This window comes from Barbus barbus (assembly GCF_936440315.1).
Source record: "Barbus barbus genome assembly, chromosome: 32".
Classification (NCBI taxonomy): domain Eukaryota; kingdom Metazoa; phylum Chordata; class Actinopteri; order Cypriniformes; family Cyprinidae; genus Barbus; species Barbus barbus.
Genome location: NC_136760.1, coordinates 8569646 through 8589812, shown reverse-complemented (window position 1 = coordinate 8589812; position 20167 = coordinate 8569646). Strand labels below are relative to the sequence as shown.

Genomic DNA, 20167 nt, shown 5'->3' with positions numbered 1-20167 from the left:
AATATTGTCAAGCAAAGCCGATCCAAACACTTGGGAGAGCTTCACAAGGAGTGGAATGAAGCTGGATTCAGTGCATCAAGAGTCACCACGTTCAGACGTCTTCAGGAAAAGCGATACCAAGCCACTTCTGAAACAGAAACAGCATCAGAAGCATCTTAACTGGGCTAAGGGGAAAAATAACTAGACTGTTGCTCAGTGGTTCAAAGTCTTCTTTTCAGATAAAAGTACATTTTGCATTTCATTTGGTAATCAAGGTCTGGAGTCTGGAGGAAGACTGGAGAGGCACAGAATCCAAGCTGCTTGAAGTCCAGTGTGAAGTTTCTGAAGTCAGTGGTGATTTGGGGTGCCGTGACGTCTGCTGGTGTTGGTCCATTGTGTTTTATCAAGTCCAAAGTCAATGCAAGCCGTCTACCAGGAGATTTTGGAGCACTTTATGCTTCCATCTGCTGACAAGCTTTAAGTGGTTTGCTGACCATGATATTACTGTGCTTGATTGGCCAGCCAACATGCCTGACCTGAACCCCATATGGAATCTATGGGATATTGTCAAGAGGAAGATAAGTAACATCCGACCAAACAATACAGACGTGATGGAGGCTGCTATCAAAGCAATCTGGGCTTCTAAAATAATGCGTGCCAAAGATGTGTGCAAACCTGGTGGCCAACTAAGAAACGTCTGACCTCTGTGATTGCCAACAAGGGTTTTGCCACCAAGTACTAAGTCATGTTTTGCGAAGGGGTCAAATACTTATTTGACTCATTAAAATACAAATCAATTTATAACTTTTTGCATATGCATATTTCTCGATTTTTGTTTTTTGTTGTTATTCTGTCTCTCACTGTTCAGATAAACCTACCATTATTCAACCTACCAAATTATAGACTGATCATTTCTTTATCAGTGGGCAAATGTACAAAATCAGCAGGGGATCATTTTTTTTCCCCCACTGTGTATATAAATATACATATATATATGTAAGCAATAAGGTACAAGAGGCCGAGAATAAATCATGGCTGAGGGCGTTGTTAGGCACGATGCAAAGCGGAGTTTTTTGTTTACATGTTTACAATATATGTATGTGTACTGTATTTATTTATTATTTATATATAGATACACACTCATACAGTATATTTTTTAAACCATTTATATGTATATACATTTATATATTTATATTGTTATATTTTATAATATTTAATATATAAACAACATATCTTTCTTAAATATATACATGCATGTGTTTGTATTTATATATACATAATAAATATACACAGTACACACTCATATATTATGTAAACAAAAACGTTTATTTTGGATGCGATTAATTGTGATTAATCGTTTGACAGCACTAATATATATATAGGGTGGCCTTTTTTTTAGGGGGGATGGGGTGTTAACCTCTCACCCCCTCATTTTGTTCTCTACTAGAACTTAGTAATGTATGCAAAATACCATCCAGATAATTTGTCGTTTAGGGTGTACTCAAAGAATGTATATTTTTATCAACAGGTACTTCAAGTGCTGACTGGTGATATTAGCAAAGTTTTCGTTCACTGATAAAATGTTAAATGTTTCTGATGTCAGCGATGAGAGGCAGTTATGGCCTAATGGTTAGGGATTCAGACTTGTAACCTGAAGGTCATGGGTTCGAGTCTCACTACCAGCAGGGATTCTAGGTGGGGGGAGTGAATGACCACATCTTCCACCCTCAATACCATGACTGAGGTTCCCTTGAACTGCTCCAGTTTGTGCTGGAGCAAATGGCTGCCCACTGCTCTGAGTGTGTGTTCAAGGTTTGTGTGTGAGTTGTGTTCACACACTGCTGTATGTGTGCACTTGGATGGGTTAAATGCAGAGCACAAATTCTGAGTATGGGTTACCATATTTGGCAACATGTCACGACAATGGCAGAACACTTCTTCATTCCCTAGGTCCGCAACGGTGCTACATGTCAGCAAACTGTCCACAAGGCAATTGGCAGCAATGTAATTTAACATTTTAAGACTAAAACATGGTCTGTGTTCTCATTTTTAACATAATTCAAAGTTTACTAATGGTTTTGTATAATTATTAATTACTTGCTGTTATTGTCATTAAGACTATATTATGAATTTCAACTTTGTTGAGCACACCCTAAACATAGTCCAGTCTCAGCGAAATTTGCTTTGTTTCCATTTCTCATTAAGGAGAGTTGACTGGGAGGGTGAGAGCAGAAGATTTCACAAGTCCAAAAATAAGGGCCACCCTTATTATATAAATAGAGAGAGAGTCTGTTTTGAGATGCCAGAGAAAGTTCCAAGGACTTTGCACATTCTCTAACTACACTAATAATCTCTCTCCTCTTTGTCTATAACAACAGACAACAAAAACCACAGGCCTTCGCCCCATGACTGTGCAGGATGTGCCAGTGGTTCAGGCTCTTCTGAGAGAACATCTACAGGCTTTTCAGCTCTCTCCTTCTCTGACCCTGGAGGATGTTGAGTACTGGCTTCTGCCTCAAGATGGTGTGATTGACACACATGTCGTGGAGGTCTGTATGATGAACTGGATCTTTAAACCGTTTTATTCAGACATCTAGCTGTCATGTCCTGCATTAATGCCACTTTTTCTGCAGAGCATGGCCGGTACCATAACTGACATGGTCAGTTTCTACACACTTCCCTCTACGGTTCTGAACCACCCTGTGCATAAAAGCCTGAAGGCAGCCTGTCTCCTTTATTGCATCAGCAAGGCTACCCCACTGCTGCAGCTAATGGAGGACATACTTATCATCTGTAAAGCAGTAAGTCGAAGGATATATCAGTCTAATTCCGCTGACTGCATTGATTGTGTTTTATATGAAGACCTTTACTGCCCATCTGTCACATCCAAACTACCCTGACCTGCAGATTCACAATGATTCCTTTAAATGTATTGTTTGTTCTGGTCTAATCACTCCTTGTACTCTCTGCTTTTCTATTCAGGGAAGATTTGATGTGTTCTCTGCTCTGGATGTAATGGATAATAAAGCTTTTTTGGAACCCCTTAAATTCAGAATGGGAGATGTCCACAAGCAGTATTACCTCTACAATTGGCGATGCCCTGAGATAGCCTCAGACAAGGTGATCAAGCAGTCTTGTTTATTTTTTTCTATTTTTTATTATTGAAAAAAGTGATCAATTTAATAAAAAAAACTAACGTTGTGTATTCCACATTTCAGTTGGGTGTTGTCCTGAAGTAAAGGCATTTTGCACACAAATGGACAATGAAAATTCATAAGCACGTGAGACTCATATAGCACACATTTCTTACATATAAATATGAAATAAATCCTCATTTCTCATTATGAAATTTGTATGTATTTCTTTCTTTAATATTGATACAGTTGTCCATTACATTTTTATATGTTGCACAGATATTTATGATAGGTCTAATGAACTGATTCTGGCAGCTTGAAGAAACAAGAGACAAACCAGATTTCAGTATTGTAGTTTTACTCAATCTCAACCAGTGAGTTGAGATTCAAAAAGATAATGAATGTATGGGTATACAGTCATGAATGTTTTTGAATCAAATATTTATATATATTAAAATTAAAACAATTGGGACTCGTTTTCCATCTAAATATTAAATAAAACATATATTGTTATTAATATTATTTAATAATATAATATAATAATATTTAATAATTATACAGACATTCTACATAACAAAATGTTAACTTTTTCATAATAACATGACATATGTGAAAGTGACAGTTGAACACTATGGCTCACATCTTTCTTGTATTGTTGTGCTAGCTGACAAATAGACCGATTTATTTATTTATTGTTTGTTTGTTCATGCTGAGAGCTGACATTCACAGGCCAAACAACTGTTATATATCTACCCACATGTACAGAGCTGAACGTGCAGTAGTGTTTTGTGCAGTATGAATAAGGCAACACCACCCAGACAGCAACATGTTTTGGCCCAGATTCAGCCCACATCTGGCCCGTGTGAAATCCATGCGGGCCAGATGTGGGCAGACACTGCTTGCTGTCTGGGCAGGTGGCGCAGTTTGACACCCTACTAGAAAACAGAGATATCAAGACAAAAAGCTATCTACACAATCATTTAAAAACAGGATTTAACATCAATGCAGACTGTTTTCTTCACAGAGTTATTTTAAATCAACTTTCTTGAAGGAATTAATTGCTAGAAACGTTTTTTTATGTAGCAAAAATAATAGCATTAGAATACTAAACATAGCATAGGACAAAAGAACTAGCCGAATTAGATGTGTATTTTTTGTGTTGTTTTGTTTCTTTACCGAATCGGTGTTTTTGAACAAATCTTTCAAGTGAACGAACCGATTCAAAAGATTCGAGTCATTGGGATGAATCAAAATGCTAAGCACTATTGGCGTGGACAGGGGTGGGATTTCAACTTTTAAACACGACAGGCTAACGCGCCCATGCAGTTTGCTGTAGAGTCTTTCTACTGTGTGTTAGTGCGAGTTTTTAATGTTACTACTCCAGGAGCAGTGTGAAGTTATATTTTAGTGTTTCACCACAAGGACATGCGGTGCTTTAATCCCGGCAGGGCTCTCGGTCGCTGATTCTAAGACCTAAAGATTACTGAGCTATTTCAGATGGTTATGTATTTGGCTGTTATTTCACACGTATTTTTTTATTTGTAAAATACTCCGGGCCTATCTATGCCGTTTTGTGATGACTCGCTGTATTCATCTAATGGTGAGTGTCTCATCCAAAATGTGTTACATTTCTCATTGATGTGTTTACTGAAAGTTGCATATCCAGTTATGTTGTGTCCTCGCAGTTGTGTTATTCAGAACAGGCTTTTAATTTAACAATATTGTTAGTTTAATGTTGTTTTAAAAACGGATCTGTGTGTGTGTGTGTGTGTGTGTGTGTGTGTGTGAGAGAGAGAGAGAGCGAGAGCGGTGAGCTAATGGGCGGAGTGTGTTGCTTAATGCAACTGAAAACCAAAGGTCTCTTTTGAAATATTCCCTAGTAATTTCTTTATGACTGTTCATCAGTTCTCACTGAGTTCAGAAGCCTTAAACAATGATAATACAAATGAACTGTTTGAGGGAGCGCTCAATTAAACACCTTCAAATACAAAGGAATTGCAAGTGAGGCAATCTAGAAATGATTTCAATTCTCCAACACTGTTAAAGACGTGTGATGTAAGTTGTGTGGACTTTATTTATAGTGTTTGACATTAAATAATTTTTAATCTTAGGTAAACAGTAAATAACATTTAAATTGTTATTTCAGTGGTGATATTTAATGCTTAATACTTTGAATTTATACATGAGTGTGTAACACCCATTCTTAGATTGTTACCTTGTGCCCTTTACTTAGCTGAGCTTGCATGGAAGAAAAGTCTTTGGAATATTTAGTGTATAAAACAACAAAAATTTGAGTCCAGGCTTTATGTTATCCACCAGGGAGGGGGTTGATTGGGTCACAAAAAGTGCATGTTATATAAGCCAGAATGCAATTTACCTAGGCTATCGATTTACAATGTTCAATAGCATAACTGGTATTTAAGTGTAGTATATAGCATCTAGCCTAATACAGGTTTTGTCTTTTCATAAAACCAAATAGGAAAATACTTCCTGCCATTTGCTTTTGCATTTGCATAAAGTCGTAGAATTGACAGTGTTATTGTGTTAAAACACGAAAAGATTCAACTGGATTGCAATGAGATGGCTAGATAGCCTAGTTAAAGGGATCATGACATGGCTTTTTTATTAGGCCTATTTTAATATTTTCCTCAAGTTTCACTGATAATGTTTTGCACAAAAAATAAATATGTGGAAAAAGGATCAATCCTCATTCTGGCCTTTCGTTTGACATTTTGATCTGATTTTAAGGAGCGGCTCCCTTAACAGAACAGCTCATCCAGAAATGAACATTTTTGCTTTAAATGTACTCACCCTCGGGCCATCCAAAATGTACATGAGTTTGTTCATTTTAACAGATTTGGGGAAATCTAGCATTACATTTACTTGCTCACCAGTGGATCCTCTGCAGGGCATGGGTGCTGACAGAATGGGAGTCTAAATAGCTGATAAAAACATCAAAATAATCCACAAGTAATCCACGCGGCTCTAGTTCATCAGTTAAAGGTGCATTAAGCAATATTTGAAAAACACTTTTGACCACAGTGTCAGACCAAGCCCCAAAACACACTTGTAGCAATCATCAGTAAGGGCCTGTAATGATAGAGAGAAGAGAGTGCTCAGTTTGAGTCCACATCAGTGTTGCCAGACATATGATAATTATCGTATTTGTACGATAATTTTGACCTCTGTACAATGTATGATCAGTAATGAAAAAAAAAAATCCCATAATGTACCATAATTTTAGAATTGTGTGACACTTCAAACGATGGTCGTTGTAATCATAGGGCTTCTTATACTCATTGATTGTGCATACCTTAGCAGGGGTAGACAATAAGGGAAATTTGCCACTGGCCCTCCGGGCCAGTGTCTTTTGATTTTCACTGGCCCAGGTCAACGCGTCGGGTATTGATCCCAATAATCACGAAAAAGAACAGTTTGCTTGAACAACATGAATAACATTTATTTTTTTTAAGGTAGGTTTAGTGCAAAGTGCAGCAAAACTGTGCAAAAACATGAAACAAGTGCAAATAAACCTATTGCATAGGATTCATTCTCCGTAGTCACACAGCAATTCATTACATTATGTTCATACCATAGGTTTCATACACGTTAACTTTTCTCTAACTTACTTGTCTGCATATGTGGGCATTGATCTGCAGAGCTCACAGTAAACCTATTTTTTTTTCTTGATCGTAGCCCAGCTAGGGGTGGGCGATATGGGAAAAATATCATATCACGATTTTTTTTTTTTAAATATCACGATTCATGATTTTATCACGATTCTTTGTCATGTTGGTTTTACAAGTTGTCTGAGCATTACAGCCAAACTAGAAAGACAAAGCCTTTCAAGGTAACAAAAAACAAACAAAAAAGACATGGCAGATATTTAGGCCAAAGTGGGCGAAGATAAAAATCTTTGTCATCATTCTATCTTTCTTATTAAAAAATAAGAACAAAGATACACATTACAAATACACATAATATACAAATAAAACAAACAGTGCTTTATTTTCAGGTACAATAGGTGTATTTAGCAGAGCATTCAATGAAATTGAATGAACAAATATAAAAATAAAACACTAGATAGACTGATTCCTAAAGCAGCTGTATTAAAGATTTTCAGTCAAGAATAGTGAGTGATTTTTCTCTTTGCGTTTTGTTGTTTTGTTAACGTTAAATGAATAGTTCCCCCAAAAATAAATATTCTGTCATCTGTCAATTCTGTCATAATGTTTTATTTTTATACCATCATTTACTCAAAAGTTGTTTTAAACCTGAATGAGTTTCTTTCTTCTGCTGAACATAAATTCTATTTTGAAGAAGGTGGAAAACCAAACAGTTGCTGGTCGACTTCCATAGGATTTTTCTTTCCTGCTATCAAAGTCAATGTAGACCAGCAACTGTTTGGTTACCCTCATTCTTCAAAATATCTTATTTTGGGTTCAGCACAAGAAATTAATAGTGGTTTGGGACAACATGTGAGTGAGTAAATAATGACAGAAATTAAATTTTAGGGTGAACTATCCCTTTAATGACAGTCGACAGCATGTTTAGTGTCCTGTCCCTTTAAGAGCTGCACGCATCTAATATACAGGCACGCATCCGTTTCTCTCTTAACTATTTACTTTCATTTTAGAGATAACCAACTGAGTCTGTATGTAAACCTTGTGTGTTTTGACAGTATTAGCGCAAAAGATAAGTTAGTTGAGTAATCAGGCGCTGTTAGACAGGCTTTTTAGTGTACGTGCTTCAGGTGTATGCGCTCAGAAAAAGCGCACGTCAGACCAGCGCGCGAATGAAACATTTAACCAGCAAGGCTTGTGTGCAAATAATGTACTTTTGCGATCGCGAATAAGTGCAGTGTCCTGTCAGAGTAACTCTACTGCTATATGTCGTATTGTACAGTACATAGAGACGGAGGCCAGAACTGTATTTGACATAATGTGTGCTGTAGCACGATACTACCATATTTCTTCAAAAGCAGATCGTGGAGACATTTTTATCGTCCACGATCAAAAACCGTCATATCGCACACCCCTAAGCCCAGCCAATTCCAGCGGTCTCGCCACTGGGGCTGAAACTTTCTCTGCCTTTTCTTTTCGTATTCCCTTTCGCTTTCCCTCGATTCCTCTGGTGATTTTCTCTTCCTTGCCTTCTCTTTTTTTACCCGGCCGGGTGATGGGGGTTTCAGAAACATGTAGCCTAGCTTAATAGTAGCTATAGGTAGGTGCTGAGCAGCAGTGTGCAGTTTGCGCGCGTAACCGCGGGAGCGAGCAAGGCGGTGCAGACGGAGCGCATAAACAGAACCACAGGTAATTAATGTGAAATTAGACTTTTTTTTTAATCGAGGCATTATTTTTACTGGCCCCACCGGGCTAGTGGTTGGAGCGATCTGGTGGCCCTGACGGTTTTAAAAGTACGTCCGGGCCACCGGGCCATTTATATTGTCGACCCCAGCTTAGAGTGCGTTAAAAATACGGGAGGGTGCCCTGCTTTTAGCTAACGAGCACTATGTTGCGGTCCATGACAGAATCAAATCTGTACCACGAAAGGACCCCCTCAACATCTGGCAACACACAGGCTTCACGATGACTCAGAGGTGGAATTTGGAGCTTCCCACTAAAGTACAGCTAGTTATTTATCTATTGTTGTAATTTGCAGGTAGATAAATAGCTGTATTCTGTACGTTTGACTCGTGTATGATAAGTTTCTTTCAAATATGATAAGTTTGAGCTTCTGGTACAATACTTGGAGATTTCCAATCTGGCAACATTGGTGCACAGGATGGATATCAGCAGATCGACTATAGATAAAGAGAGATAGCAGAAAAAAAAAGGAAAATATCAGAGGAACAAAACATAAAAAAAAAACGGTTACGGGTTACGATCCAGCAAGAGGTAGGTAGGACCCATGTAAATATCGGAGCAGCTTTCCAGCGGTGGAGAGAACTCAAGGAGCGGGAAGGCATGGAATCGTACACCGAGGTCGTGTTGTTTCTTCTTGATAGTAACGAGTAACATTGTTTTTGCATTGTTTCACACAATTGATCTGTGTTGCCTTTTGTTTGAATGAGACACAACAGGGGTACAGACGATCCTCTCGTTGATAGCCAAGGAGCGGATCCAGCGAAAGCTTAATGGAGCGACGCGGAAATAAAAAGTTTTTCAGGAGTCATGGCAGTAGAGGCAGTGCAACTATAATGACACGTGAATAATCCCGCCCACTCTAAAGCGGTACTAAACTGCAGTGGAAACACAAACGGAGCCGAACTGAGCCGTGCCGAACCGAGTCGTACCACGTAGGGGAAAAGCGCCATTAGACTCCTGAATCCTCGCCGAGTCCAGGGCATTTTTGTGCCACTTACTATCAAAATTTTGGCAACTGGGCATTAGCGTATAGCCGGGACGCTGTGTTTCTGTATTTCCTACGGTGGTTTCATGTCAATCGGAGTAACGGTTTCTATGATATTGGCAAATGTTTTTTTTTAAGCGCTAAAATGCAACGTAGCACAATCCGTAAGGCAAAACCTGGCAAGTTTGGTATCGCAAACAAAGTCAACAGTAGTCATTTTTTTCATCTACTTGCACACAAATATGTCTATAACTCCAAAACAAAATTAGATTTTTTTTCACCAAATTTGACACACATATGTATGGGCACACTCTAAGGACACATTCAAAATTTGGTGGGATTGTGCCTCTTGGTGGCGCTATAATTGAGCAAAACATGAAATTGCCATTGACTATAATAGAGTTTTATGATATAAAATGCTATACTTTACGAATGCATTGGTGTACCATTACAAAACTTTACATGTACCTTGGAGACCATGACTTGAAAGTACTCAAAATGTTTTGAGACAGTGCCACCTTGTGGTCAAAAGTTACAATGAAATGTAAAATAAATGCTAATAGCTTTCTGTGAATTTTGCCTATTGTAATGAGACTGGTATTAATAGATTCCTTGGGTCATGCTGAGAACAGTGATACCAATGTTGCCATAGTCAGCCAAACTTCCTCTCTGCCCTTTTGATTTTCTTTAAAAGCCTACTTTTTCGAACTCCTCCTAGACCATTGGTCCAATTTTCACAAAAATCGAATCATATCATCTTCAGACCATGCTGAAAAAAAGTTATGGATTTTGTGTTGATGGACAAAACTGCAACAACAATGAATTTGAAACATGATGCCAAAATGACACTTGAGGCCATATCTCTCTGCAATGCTTTGGGATATTGACACCAAACTTTGTGTGTACCATTGTCACCTCACACAGAACACACCTCATCAATTTGATAATGGTGCCACTTGTTGGTCAAAAGTGAAAAGTCATTCAATCTTATTACTAGTAGTTTTAAATGATTTTTCAGCCATTTGTAGTACAATAATCTTAAACTGGCTTCAATTACTCATTGATGCAGTTGGTCTGGTGCTCCATGCTATGCTTAGCTCCTCATTTTGCCGCTGATGTGCTTGGCTCTGCCATTGCTGCTTGCAGCTCTCTCTATATATATATATATATATATATATATATATTTATATATTTATATATTTTTTTTCCCTTTTTTTTGACTTGATTGTCTGGATAATGTGTTAATTGTTTGTAATAAAGTTTTTTTTTTTTCGAAAATCAAATCTCTCTCTCTCTCTCTCTCTCTCAGGTCATCAGCTCAGTGAATACACTTATTTTCGCATAGCTATGAGAAGCGTTATACATGGACGCGCATGCGGTTGCCTTGCTGTATTAAAGTTTGAATCATGATAAAACCTTATATTAAAAGCTAGCAGTAGCATTTACAAATAACAGCGTATCTAAAAGTATGACAACAACAAACAAACATACCATTTAAGAGCCATGCTTGCACAGGTTCTGCGCTATCCTCTTCACTAATATCCTCTGCGTCTCAATCGGGCTCATATTGATAAGAAATATAGACGACGCCATTGTTTACAATACAACCGGAGCACATGCCGCTGAGCTGAGGGGTGGGACGTTCAGACACGCACTTGGCAGTTTAGCCAATCACAACACATTGGGGCAACTAACCAATCGTGTTTCTCTGAGGGAGGGGCTTCATTAAAGCAGGAAATGATCAGCTCGTTTATCAGACAAGGGACAGAGTGGTGTGGAAATAATGGTAAATTATGTGAAAAATATATATATTTTTTTTACAAACGAAGCATTAACACATTTTAGACTGCACCCCATAAACACAATCAAGCCTAGAAAAAAAACTGTCAACCACCCCTTTAAATCATATTTTAATAATATTATAAATTGCCAGTTTATTGCTGGTCTGTGGTTTTACACTGCTTTAATTTTTAAAGACTTCATATTATTGTAAGGTGAGCTTAAAGGGTACAGTACCATGAAAATCACACAGCTTCAGTGTGACATCAGTAAGAAAAAGTAAAATTTCATAGATGTTTATATTTTTCTGTATGACGTCACAGAACGCACTATCCAAACATGATATTTTTGTAGAGTTTTGTGATAATACGGAGAGCGTTTTAAGCTATGAAATTTTGCAGTAAAGGCCTCTTATATCTCAAAAGATCAGGGGAAATTTGATTTCTTATGTCATGACACCTTTAATTGATCCCTGAGGGGAGATTTGAGACCATCAATGAAAAACAGGAATGCTCAGGAGAGTTCAGGCTTGATTTTCAAGTGATTACAGTCCAGAAGAATGCTCGAATTAAACAAAAACATCTGAATGAACCAGATGAAAACCTGAGTCAGACTGTCATTCTGTTTGTCACTCAAGGGCAGCCAGAACCAGTCATGTCTCACACAACTCCATGCCCAGACTAGACTGAGCTCTACAGACATCAGTTTGAAACTTGTTGTAGTGGACACAAAGCTAAAGCTTAGGACATGTAGCTCAGTAAGACAGAGGAAGAAACTAATTACATGAAAACACAAGTATGCACTTGCATATCATGGTAAAGACCTTGTTCCTGTAAAGTAAATCATGTCCTTAAATGCCTGAGGTGAATAGGTCAGCGAACATGTTCCAACAGAGCATCTGAAAGCTCTTCTCTCAGGGCTTGATTATTTTGAAAGCAGAGGTTGACAGAAGCGTCTTTGTTGCAAGCTGGTGAAACCTGTTGTGGTGCCGGTTAAATAGCTGTCCTTTGGGGAGCGGTCAGATATTATCTGCTAGCGTGAAAGAAGCCCCAACCTCAAATGCGCAGATAAGGCGGTCAATATACAGCAATTTATGACATACGTATTGACATTGAGTACTAATCATACATTTTTCATATATATTCTGACTTAAATACCCTTAAGTGGTCATTCCATTTTATGAAATCAGATAGGTGTGATTGGCTACATTGCTCAATGATACAAGATACTTTGTACGTAGTAAGCTTTAGAGCACAAACAAAAACACACACTGGATAGATCTGTTTTGCCAGTATCCTACAACTTTAGCTGAGGGTGCTCTTGCTTTCATTTTAACAGGGCCTGGCCGAGCCTTGAGAGACCCAAGCTGGCATTAAGGCAGGAAAAACCAGATCCAAATGGAAGTCAGCAGCGGATAAACATAGACGCCAACAATTATCAGTCAGAAGGAACAGGCAGGACAGTGTTGAGACGAGCAGAATCAGAACCGGCAACAACCTTTAAACAAACTGAGCTAAATGAATAAACATGAAAAATACTCTCCTTGACTAGTTCACATAACAATTAGACCTTATAAATGAACATCTTTGTGACTCACCTCATGCAAAGGTTGGTGTTGTTTACTAAACGCTGTATGTAGAGCTGAAGAGAAGATGCAAACAGAGATCAGGCTCAAGCTAAAAAATGGTACACAGTAATACTTTGATATCTTTTTTGTTATTGAATTATATATGTAATTATGACATTTTTACTAACAAAACTAACAGTGACAGTAATGATAGTTAGGAAGTCGCCACAGTACATATTTACACATGCTCAAGCGGGGGGTTTGACGCTGTTTTGTATCAGGAGCTCTTGTGTATAGAGCCTGAGGTGCATTGTGCAGAGCCATTCTGCTAATAGTTTATTAACATTGACTGTTCATAATGGGATGTCAGTGGAGTGAATAGAAATGTGCAAAACTATGTATTTCAAAATTATTCAACTAGGTCAGTTTTGAAAGTATGCAGTTTTGCATATCCATAATGGAGTTCGGTTGAAATATAAAAGCCCTGTGTATGAGAGACATTCGGGACAGTTGACAAACTTGTTGAGGTGTATGATGGTTTATCATTTGCACATTTTTTTTTGAAGCCTTGCTGATTTACACATTAGAGGATTCAGGCTCATTCTGATAAGCCACCTCTCAGACAATGCACAAATACTGAATCGTGTTCTCTTTTGTGTGTTATTGCACTTAAAAATACATAAAATTGTCAAAATATTTGTCTGGCTTGGTGAGTATCTTTATAAACAGTTGGGTATGTCTTAAGTGAACATAGTTGGACAAGAACTCCATATATGTTGGTATACATTTTAGAGCAGCCTAATTTACTTGATGCTATCTTTCCTTAATCTTAATAAAACAACAAAATAAAAAGGACTGAATAACTTTTATAGCTTGAAAGATGAATCTATATTTAATTTATATAGTGAAGACTATGCAGTATCATTTTACATTTGGTTGTTCGATTTCTGTAGTATTTCTTACTGTTAGACATAACTGAAAAATTAATAGTATTGTTTATTTATTTTGTATCTTTGTTCTACTGTATTTGTACTACTGCAGGTAATTTGTCTGTTTGTTCTTATTTTATTACTGTCTGTTTACTTTTCTTTAATAATGTTTGAACTTAATATTAGTTAATCTGGTAGTTTTTGCAGTGGTAGAGTTGACGATTATGAAATTTGACTGGTATCTAAAATGGTGTTGTAACCAAAAATAATCTTATTTATAAGAATACAGTGTTATATGGGTCAAACCAATGAAAACAATGCCTATTTCATTTATTCATTTAGTTAGCTTTGTGACAGGGCCAGTGAAATTTTTGGCAGGGTGAGTAAAAATCTAAACCGCTGTACAAAAAAATCCTACAGTAAAAAAAAAAAAGTCCTGTTACTACTAACTGTATAATTTTATAATGTTAAAGTACATCCTTATTCTTGATGTGACTTTGTGTCTTTATTCTCATAGACAGTATACTATGAGATCTCAGAACATGATTTTATTCTCAACATCTTTTACTGAAACAGGCTAAATACCTGTAACCTTTTGTTGTACAAACCTATCATTGGAGTGATGTAGATCAATGCATAATAACATTACAAATGATGTTTTTAGTCAGACAACAGTTGTGCAGCATAGAAGGCTGAATTTTGAGATAATTCTCAGAGATGATTTATTGCTAAAGCACAACACACTGTCAGTATACGACAATCTTGCCTGAAAGACTAATCTTAAGTAACGAGTTGTTAGATGACTAATTGACCATACTGCCCACCCCTAATGTCAAAGGCAGTTGCAGTTCTTGCTGAGCGTTACCATACCCTGAGAGATTCACAGTTAGTGAACATCAGGGTCATGCAGAGATGCTCACAAGTCTTTGAGCTAGAGTCCAAGTCAAGTCTCAAGTCTCTGAGCTAGAGTCCAAGTCAAGTCTCAAGTCTCTTCATTATATTAAGTCTCTGGTTATAATAAGTGTTGTATCACGTACAGCGACCCATCCAACACTGCATAGCTATATATAAGGAATTGAAAGCATGCAATATGTTATTATGACTCCTTTATCTATTAGCATACAGTATCAGCTTTGATTTTTTTATATATAATCAGTGCAAACAGGCTATTGCAACATGACAAAAACACCAAGAATGCTTTACTTTTAAGTTAATATTATCTGTATTTTAACTTGTAGCATGAACACACAGTACAGTACAGAACAGACCAAAAATTAAGAAAGACTTAATATGGTCAAACATCACATTGTAGCTAAATGCAAAACACTATTGCAACAAACCAAACGATGTGAAATATATGAAGAGTTCAGATGCAAAAGCCATCTGAAATTTTCTTTAGAATGATCATTTTGATCAAGCTTGTATATTTAAGTTCAATAATTTCACTTAAATGGCAATGAAAATGCAACTAATCATAGTTTATAAACTACTGTAAGTCAACACATCCCAAACTCTCAAACCAGTGTAATGTTATCAACAATAATCCTGTAACCTGTTTGCAGACAACGTTAATTAACGTGATGGAAGCCAGCGGCACGTAAATGATTGCGTTAATCGACCACCACAAGTTTGTCAATTAACCCTTGTATGGTGTTCGGATCTGTAGGACCCGTTTTCATTTTTTATCAAGAGAAAAATTATACGATTAATTATTTTTTCAAACTCAGACTCATTGGCCTTGGCTCATTTTCTGTGAAGAATATATCTGAACAAATTTTCAATGACCACACTGGTCACACACTCTCTCACACGCAAGCACACGCACACGCACACACACGCACACACACACACTCACTTGGATATGTGGTTTACGTGACTCTCCATAGGCGTAATGGTTTTACTAATGTACCAACTGTATAATCTATCCTTAAATCCAAAGCTAACGATGAATGGCACAGCAGTCAACATGTTTGTTCGTTGTCCTCTAATGTATGGCGGCCGCGCCTAAAATAAAAAAAAATTAAAAAAGTGTGGCCGCGCCGCGCGCAGCAGATACGTAGTACGTCACGTGTTACATGGGCAGGTTATAGGTAACGGAGGGAGGGGAATAACAGCGAGCTCATCAGTTGTTTCCTAAAAATAAACATTGTTCACGAGTCCCGCAGCTCGAGTCCGAGTCGAGTCTGAAGTCTTTCAAGGTCGAGTCTCAAGTCGAGTCTGAAGTCACTGTGTGTGCGACTTAAGTCGCACTCGAGTCCGAGTCTCAAACTCGAGTCCCCATCACTGGGGTCATGCTGATAAGACTGCAATTAGGAAATGCAGGATATGCTGTAATGTTTTTGTTGAAGTTTTCTGCAACACAAATACACTTCTCTATCTCAGTTTTTTTCCACCATTAAAAAATAAGGCAAAAAAGAGAGAAGTCACACAGGTTTCAATTATTTGTAGGTGAGAGCGTTTTAACTTGCAGCCCTGATGGTTTCTTTGCCAGTGTTTTCAGACTTGTCAGTGCTTTTCTTTTTGAGTGGTGCTGTGTTCAGTGTAATTCACACATGTTTGGGCATATTTTAGGATAAGAATGTATTTTCAGAAGTTGCAAATGTGTTGAAAAAGCAGTATGTGGAAAGACGTACAACCCACTAAATGCCTGAGCATGTTTACTCGTGCACAATTTCCATATTATATAGTACCATTAGCCTACCGCAGCTGCTATGCTTACTTATTGAATTATCATTTCAGGAATATATCAGTTTTACATCTTACTCTGTCTAGGGAAGTGAAACAGCGATTGAGTACTCAAGTACTCTGCCGTGACAGAGACGATCGATCATGAAAACGATGATCCTGGAAAAAAAAAATCTGATTGGATAGCAGTACTTTGGGTGGCACCCTGAGTTCTGATTGTTTAGCTTGAAACAGCATGCACTCCAAAATATAGACGTGAGAAGCATGGCTTCGAAGTCACGCTGTGATGTCTGGGTTAGCTACATACATATCTGATTAATCTAACGTAGCATTTGTTGGAATATTAATATTTATTAACATGCTGAATTCGCTGCATATTAGTGTTTAGTTTCATGCTCAAATGCATGAAACTAAGTGGCCTAAATTTATTTATCTATATTTATATATTCTGTGGAAGGTGTAGGACCAAGAAATGTTCGTCCAATCAAAACGTTCGGTCCGAGTGTTTTAATTGGCTTTCCTACCTGCCTGTCAGCGTATGTATTTTTATACCTCTGCACACCCTGTTCACGCAGACACGATACGTCATCAGCGCATTCACGCACGCTGTGCAGACAGAGTGAGAAAAGCAGACAAACATCAACAACCCAATCTTCCTTCCTGGTATTGTAGTACTTTTACTAACTGTGCTATAAAGTTTTCTCTCCGGTGAATGACATATGATGTAGCCCAGCGGTTCCCAATTGACCTATCGGTAAGCCCCTCCCCTCGAACGCAGACTAGCCAATGGCAATCGAGTATCATTTGCACAGGGAGCGGAAATCGGACATCTTTGGGTTTCAGGGCCGGTATGAGATTCTCACAGTATGATAACCTTAGATAAAAATATCACAGTTTCACATATTGAAATATATTGCGTGTATATAATAATAATAATAATAATAATAATAATAAATAAGTCAATATTTTTAAATGTCTGGGTAAAAAGCAACTTTTTTCCCACTGAACAATATATATTTTTTAAGAAACATATAGAACATTTTGGAACAGTAAACATGTCAAGCGAAATAAAATAAATAATTGATTTCTTCTTAATTCAATTAAGTGCAGTCACTTAAGTGAGCCTAAACCAGCAGCTCAACAATAATCAGAAAATAAATTATTTTCTGTAAAGGAAAAAAAGAAAAGAAATACTTATAAATGAAAAAAAAAAAAAGTCCAGTCACATAAAGTGAGCCTAAACCTGAAGCTCAATAATCAAAACCATAATCAAAACATAATTTATGTAAATAAATAAATAAAAATAAACCAGCAGTCATTAAACCTGCAGCTCAACAAGGTTTTTGGAGACGCTCACTTTCTACACATACATCTTTCGGTCCAAGTTATGATGCAGGAATGTTCACCTTTCCTGGATTAATGCTGTATTCACATGCTATCGGAATTATCGTAAATAAGAGCTTCCTAGTCGGAAAATGGACATGAACGGCCTTACCATGCTGCGTTCACACCGCCGCTGGCGAGAGCGTCAAAGTGGCCGGAAGTCATTCATTTTCAATGTGAGCCGGCGGCGAGCTCCGGCGAGAGCGGTGCTGTGCGTCTTGGACGGTGAGGGCGTCGAGGAGAGTTGAAGTCAGGTCAACTTTATGGTAATGAGCTATGACACGGTTGGGCGGCAACCAATCGGAATGTAGAAGTCCTCTTGAGAGGGTTCCAGAGAATGCAGTCCTGTAAACACTGGTTCTGACCACATTAGTTCCCAAGCATTTTCACAGTAGAATGCTTGTTTTTCAGCGGAAATGCAATTAATTTGCTCAAAACAACACCGATTTGACCATTTAATGCATAATTGCATTTAGGCTACACTTCAACCAGGACAGTTTGGAATGTAGGCTGTGCACAAATTAATGTTACTGTTAATTAAAGACCTAGGCTAGTAAACGTCTCCTATAAACTGCATGTTGAAATTAGATTAACTTAGCACTTAACCATGAACACAATTTTTGACACTCTCGCCGGCGGCGGTGTGAACACACGGTTATAGAGGCCTTATGTGGCCAATTTCCAATTCAGCTTCTTCGGCCATCATCACGGGTGACTCTCACTGACTGTTCACACCAACCGGAGGGGGAGGGGTCGTGTGACTCGTTCTTCGCTGCACACAACTGAGGGAGTCCTGCACTTTCCGTCTTTGACGACACGTATAAAAACTGCTCATACCACAGAAACGGTATAATGGAAAATTTTAGTGGTTTTGAAATCGTGACTTTTCCAAACCGCGGTATACCTTGAAACCGGTTAACGTCCCATGCCTATTCATCGCCATAGAGAAACATTAGAAGATCCGAAGCTCGCATCAGTTTTATGGGGTTTATGCTTCTAAAATACAAAAACAATGTGCCTGGGGTACTTGTAACACGGATTCCAGGTATCCTGAGAGGATGGGCAATATAATTTATTTTATTACATTTCCTGAATCCAAACAAAACAGAGCAAAATGTCCCTAAGTATTCATCCCCAATACAGATGAAGACAAAAACTTTCATTTTCTGGTTGTCATACACTCATTAAGTTACAATTTTCATCTGCTCAAGCAGAACGTTAATGTTATCTTGTGCTTTATCAAGGTATCTCTGGCTAAAACTAGCTAATGTTAAAGTTAGTGAGTCCATGCTAATGTACAAACCTAAATAGCGGACTGTTCTCGCGTCTTGTACAGTGTAGGTCAAAAACACATAAACGTCTACATTTCACTGTCTCTTCATATTAAACTGGTTAAATGTTCATTTCGATATTGATTTTTTATAACCGATACCGATACCAATTATTTGCATGTCTATGTGCCCGATAACCGATATGCAGAACCGATATTTATTTACTGTTATAAAGTAAATAAATGACTGCGTGAAGTAAGTCCATACTTCACTTTGGTTTTTCCTCCTTTCAGTCATCTTAACAAAAAATGTTTTGAGAATTAGCAGTCTTTCACGCAGGGCTCTAGACTCATTCTTCCCACTGATCTCACTTTTGCGCACGAGCACATAATTTGGTTGCAATTTGTTTTTTGTTTTTGCTACAACATTTGATTAATCAATGCATGCTGATGAACTTTTATCATAGTTTATAGTTATATGGTAACGAAAGTTTTCAACATTCAACTCGTTCTTTTTCATCTGTATTATTATTTGTGATTTAAATTTTGTGAACAGGAATTCCTTTTTTCCTGCGCTTTTTACTTTCAAATTTGCGATCTTGGTGTCACATTTTACAAGAAAAGATCATTGTCTGTTTTGCTTATATCTATACACCTTTAACTTTTTAAGACTAAAACAAAAGATGGATTCATTGTTATTCTTAATTAAAAAGCACAACAACAATAAAACAGTACGTTGACAATGACAAACTCTTACATAACATTTATCAACAAAAACGAATAAGACGAGGCATGGCATAGGACACACCACATGCTGTACTATATACCTAGTATATTACAGAATGTTTAGCAAACTCTGAGGAAGCAAATAAATATTAATATATATATATTTTTAATTAAGGAAAGCCTCCATAGCATAACCTGAGGTAAACAGCAAAGATAACAAGCTTCTCAAAGCGAAAACAAAAAGAAAAGTAAAACTAAACTGGCTGTAGCTGACAGGAGTTTTTTCTACAAGAATACCACCACGTTCACCTTCTCTGGTTTAAGAAGCGGTCTTTTACTTTAGTTTGAAAACAAATCCATCCGT

The 20167-nt window shown here is 37.5% G+C and overlaps 2 protein-coding genes across 5 annotated transcripts in view; both read left to right on the top strand.

The window, feature by feature from the left end:
- The window catches only part of nmt1b (N-myristoyltransferase 1b), a 52091-nt gene extending 37864 nt beyond the window's left edge, over window positions 1-14227 (top strand). Inside the window, exons 9-13 of one of the 2 annotated variants that reach the window (XM_079389352.1) lie at window positions 2358-2528; window positions 2613-2780; window positions 2962-3099; window positions 3198-3260; window positions 12582-14227. In XM_079389352.1, the coding sequence (XP_079245478.1) occupies window positions 2358-2528; window positions 2613-2780; window positions 2962-3099; window positions 3198-3218 (498 nt within the window). In that variant the 3' untranslated portion in view covers window positions 3219-3260; window positions 12582-14227. Of the gene's footprint in view, window positions 1-2357; window positions 2529-2612; window positions 2781-2961; window positions 3100-3197; window positions 3326-12581 lie in introns of those variants that run through there. The other variant, XM_079389351.1, reaches the window with a different exon arrangement.
- The window catches only part of LOC306852479 (supervillin-like), a 151086-nt gene continuing 135263 nt past the window's right edge, over window positions 4345-20167 (top strand). For all 3 annotated transcript variants that reach the window (XM_079389350.1, XM_079389347.1, XM_079389349.1), the window contains exon 1: window positions 4345-4713. The gene's annotated coding sequence lies outside the window, so the exon portion shown is untranslated. The remainder of the gene's footprint in view (window positions 4714-20167) is intronic.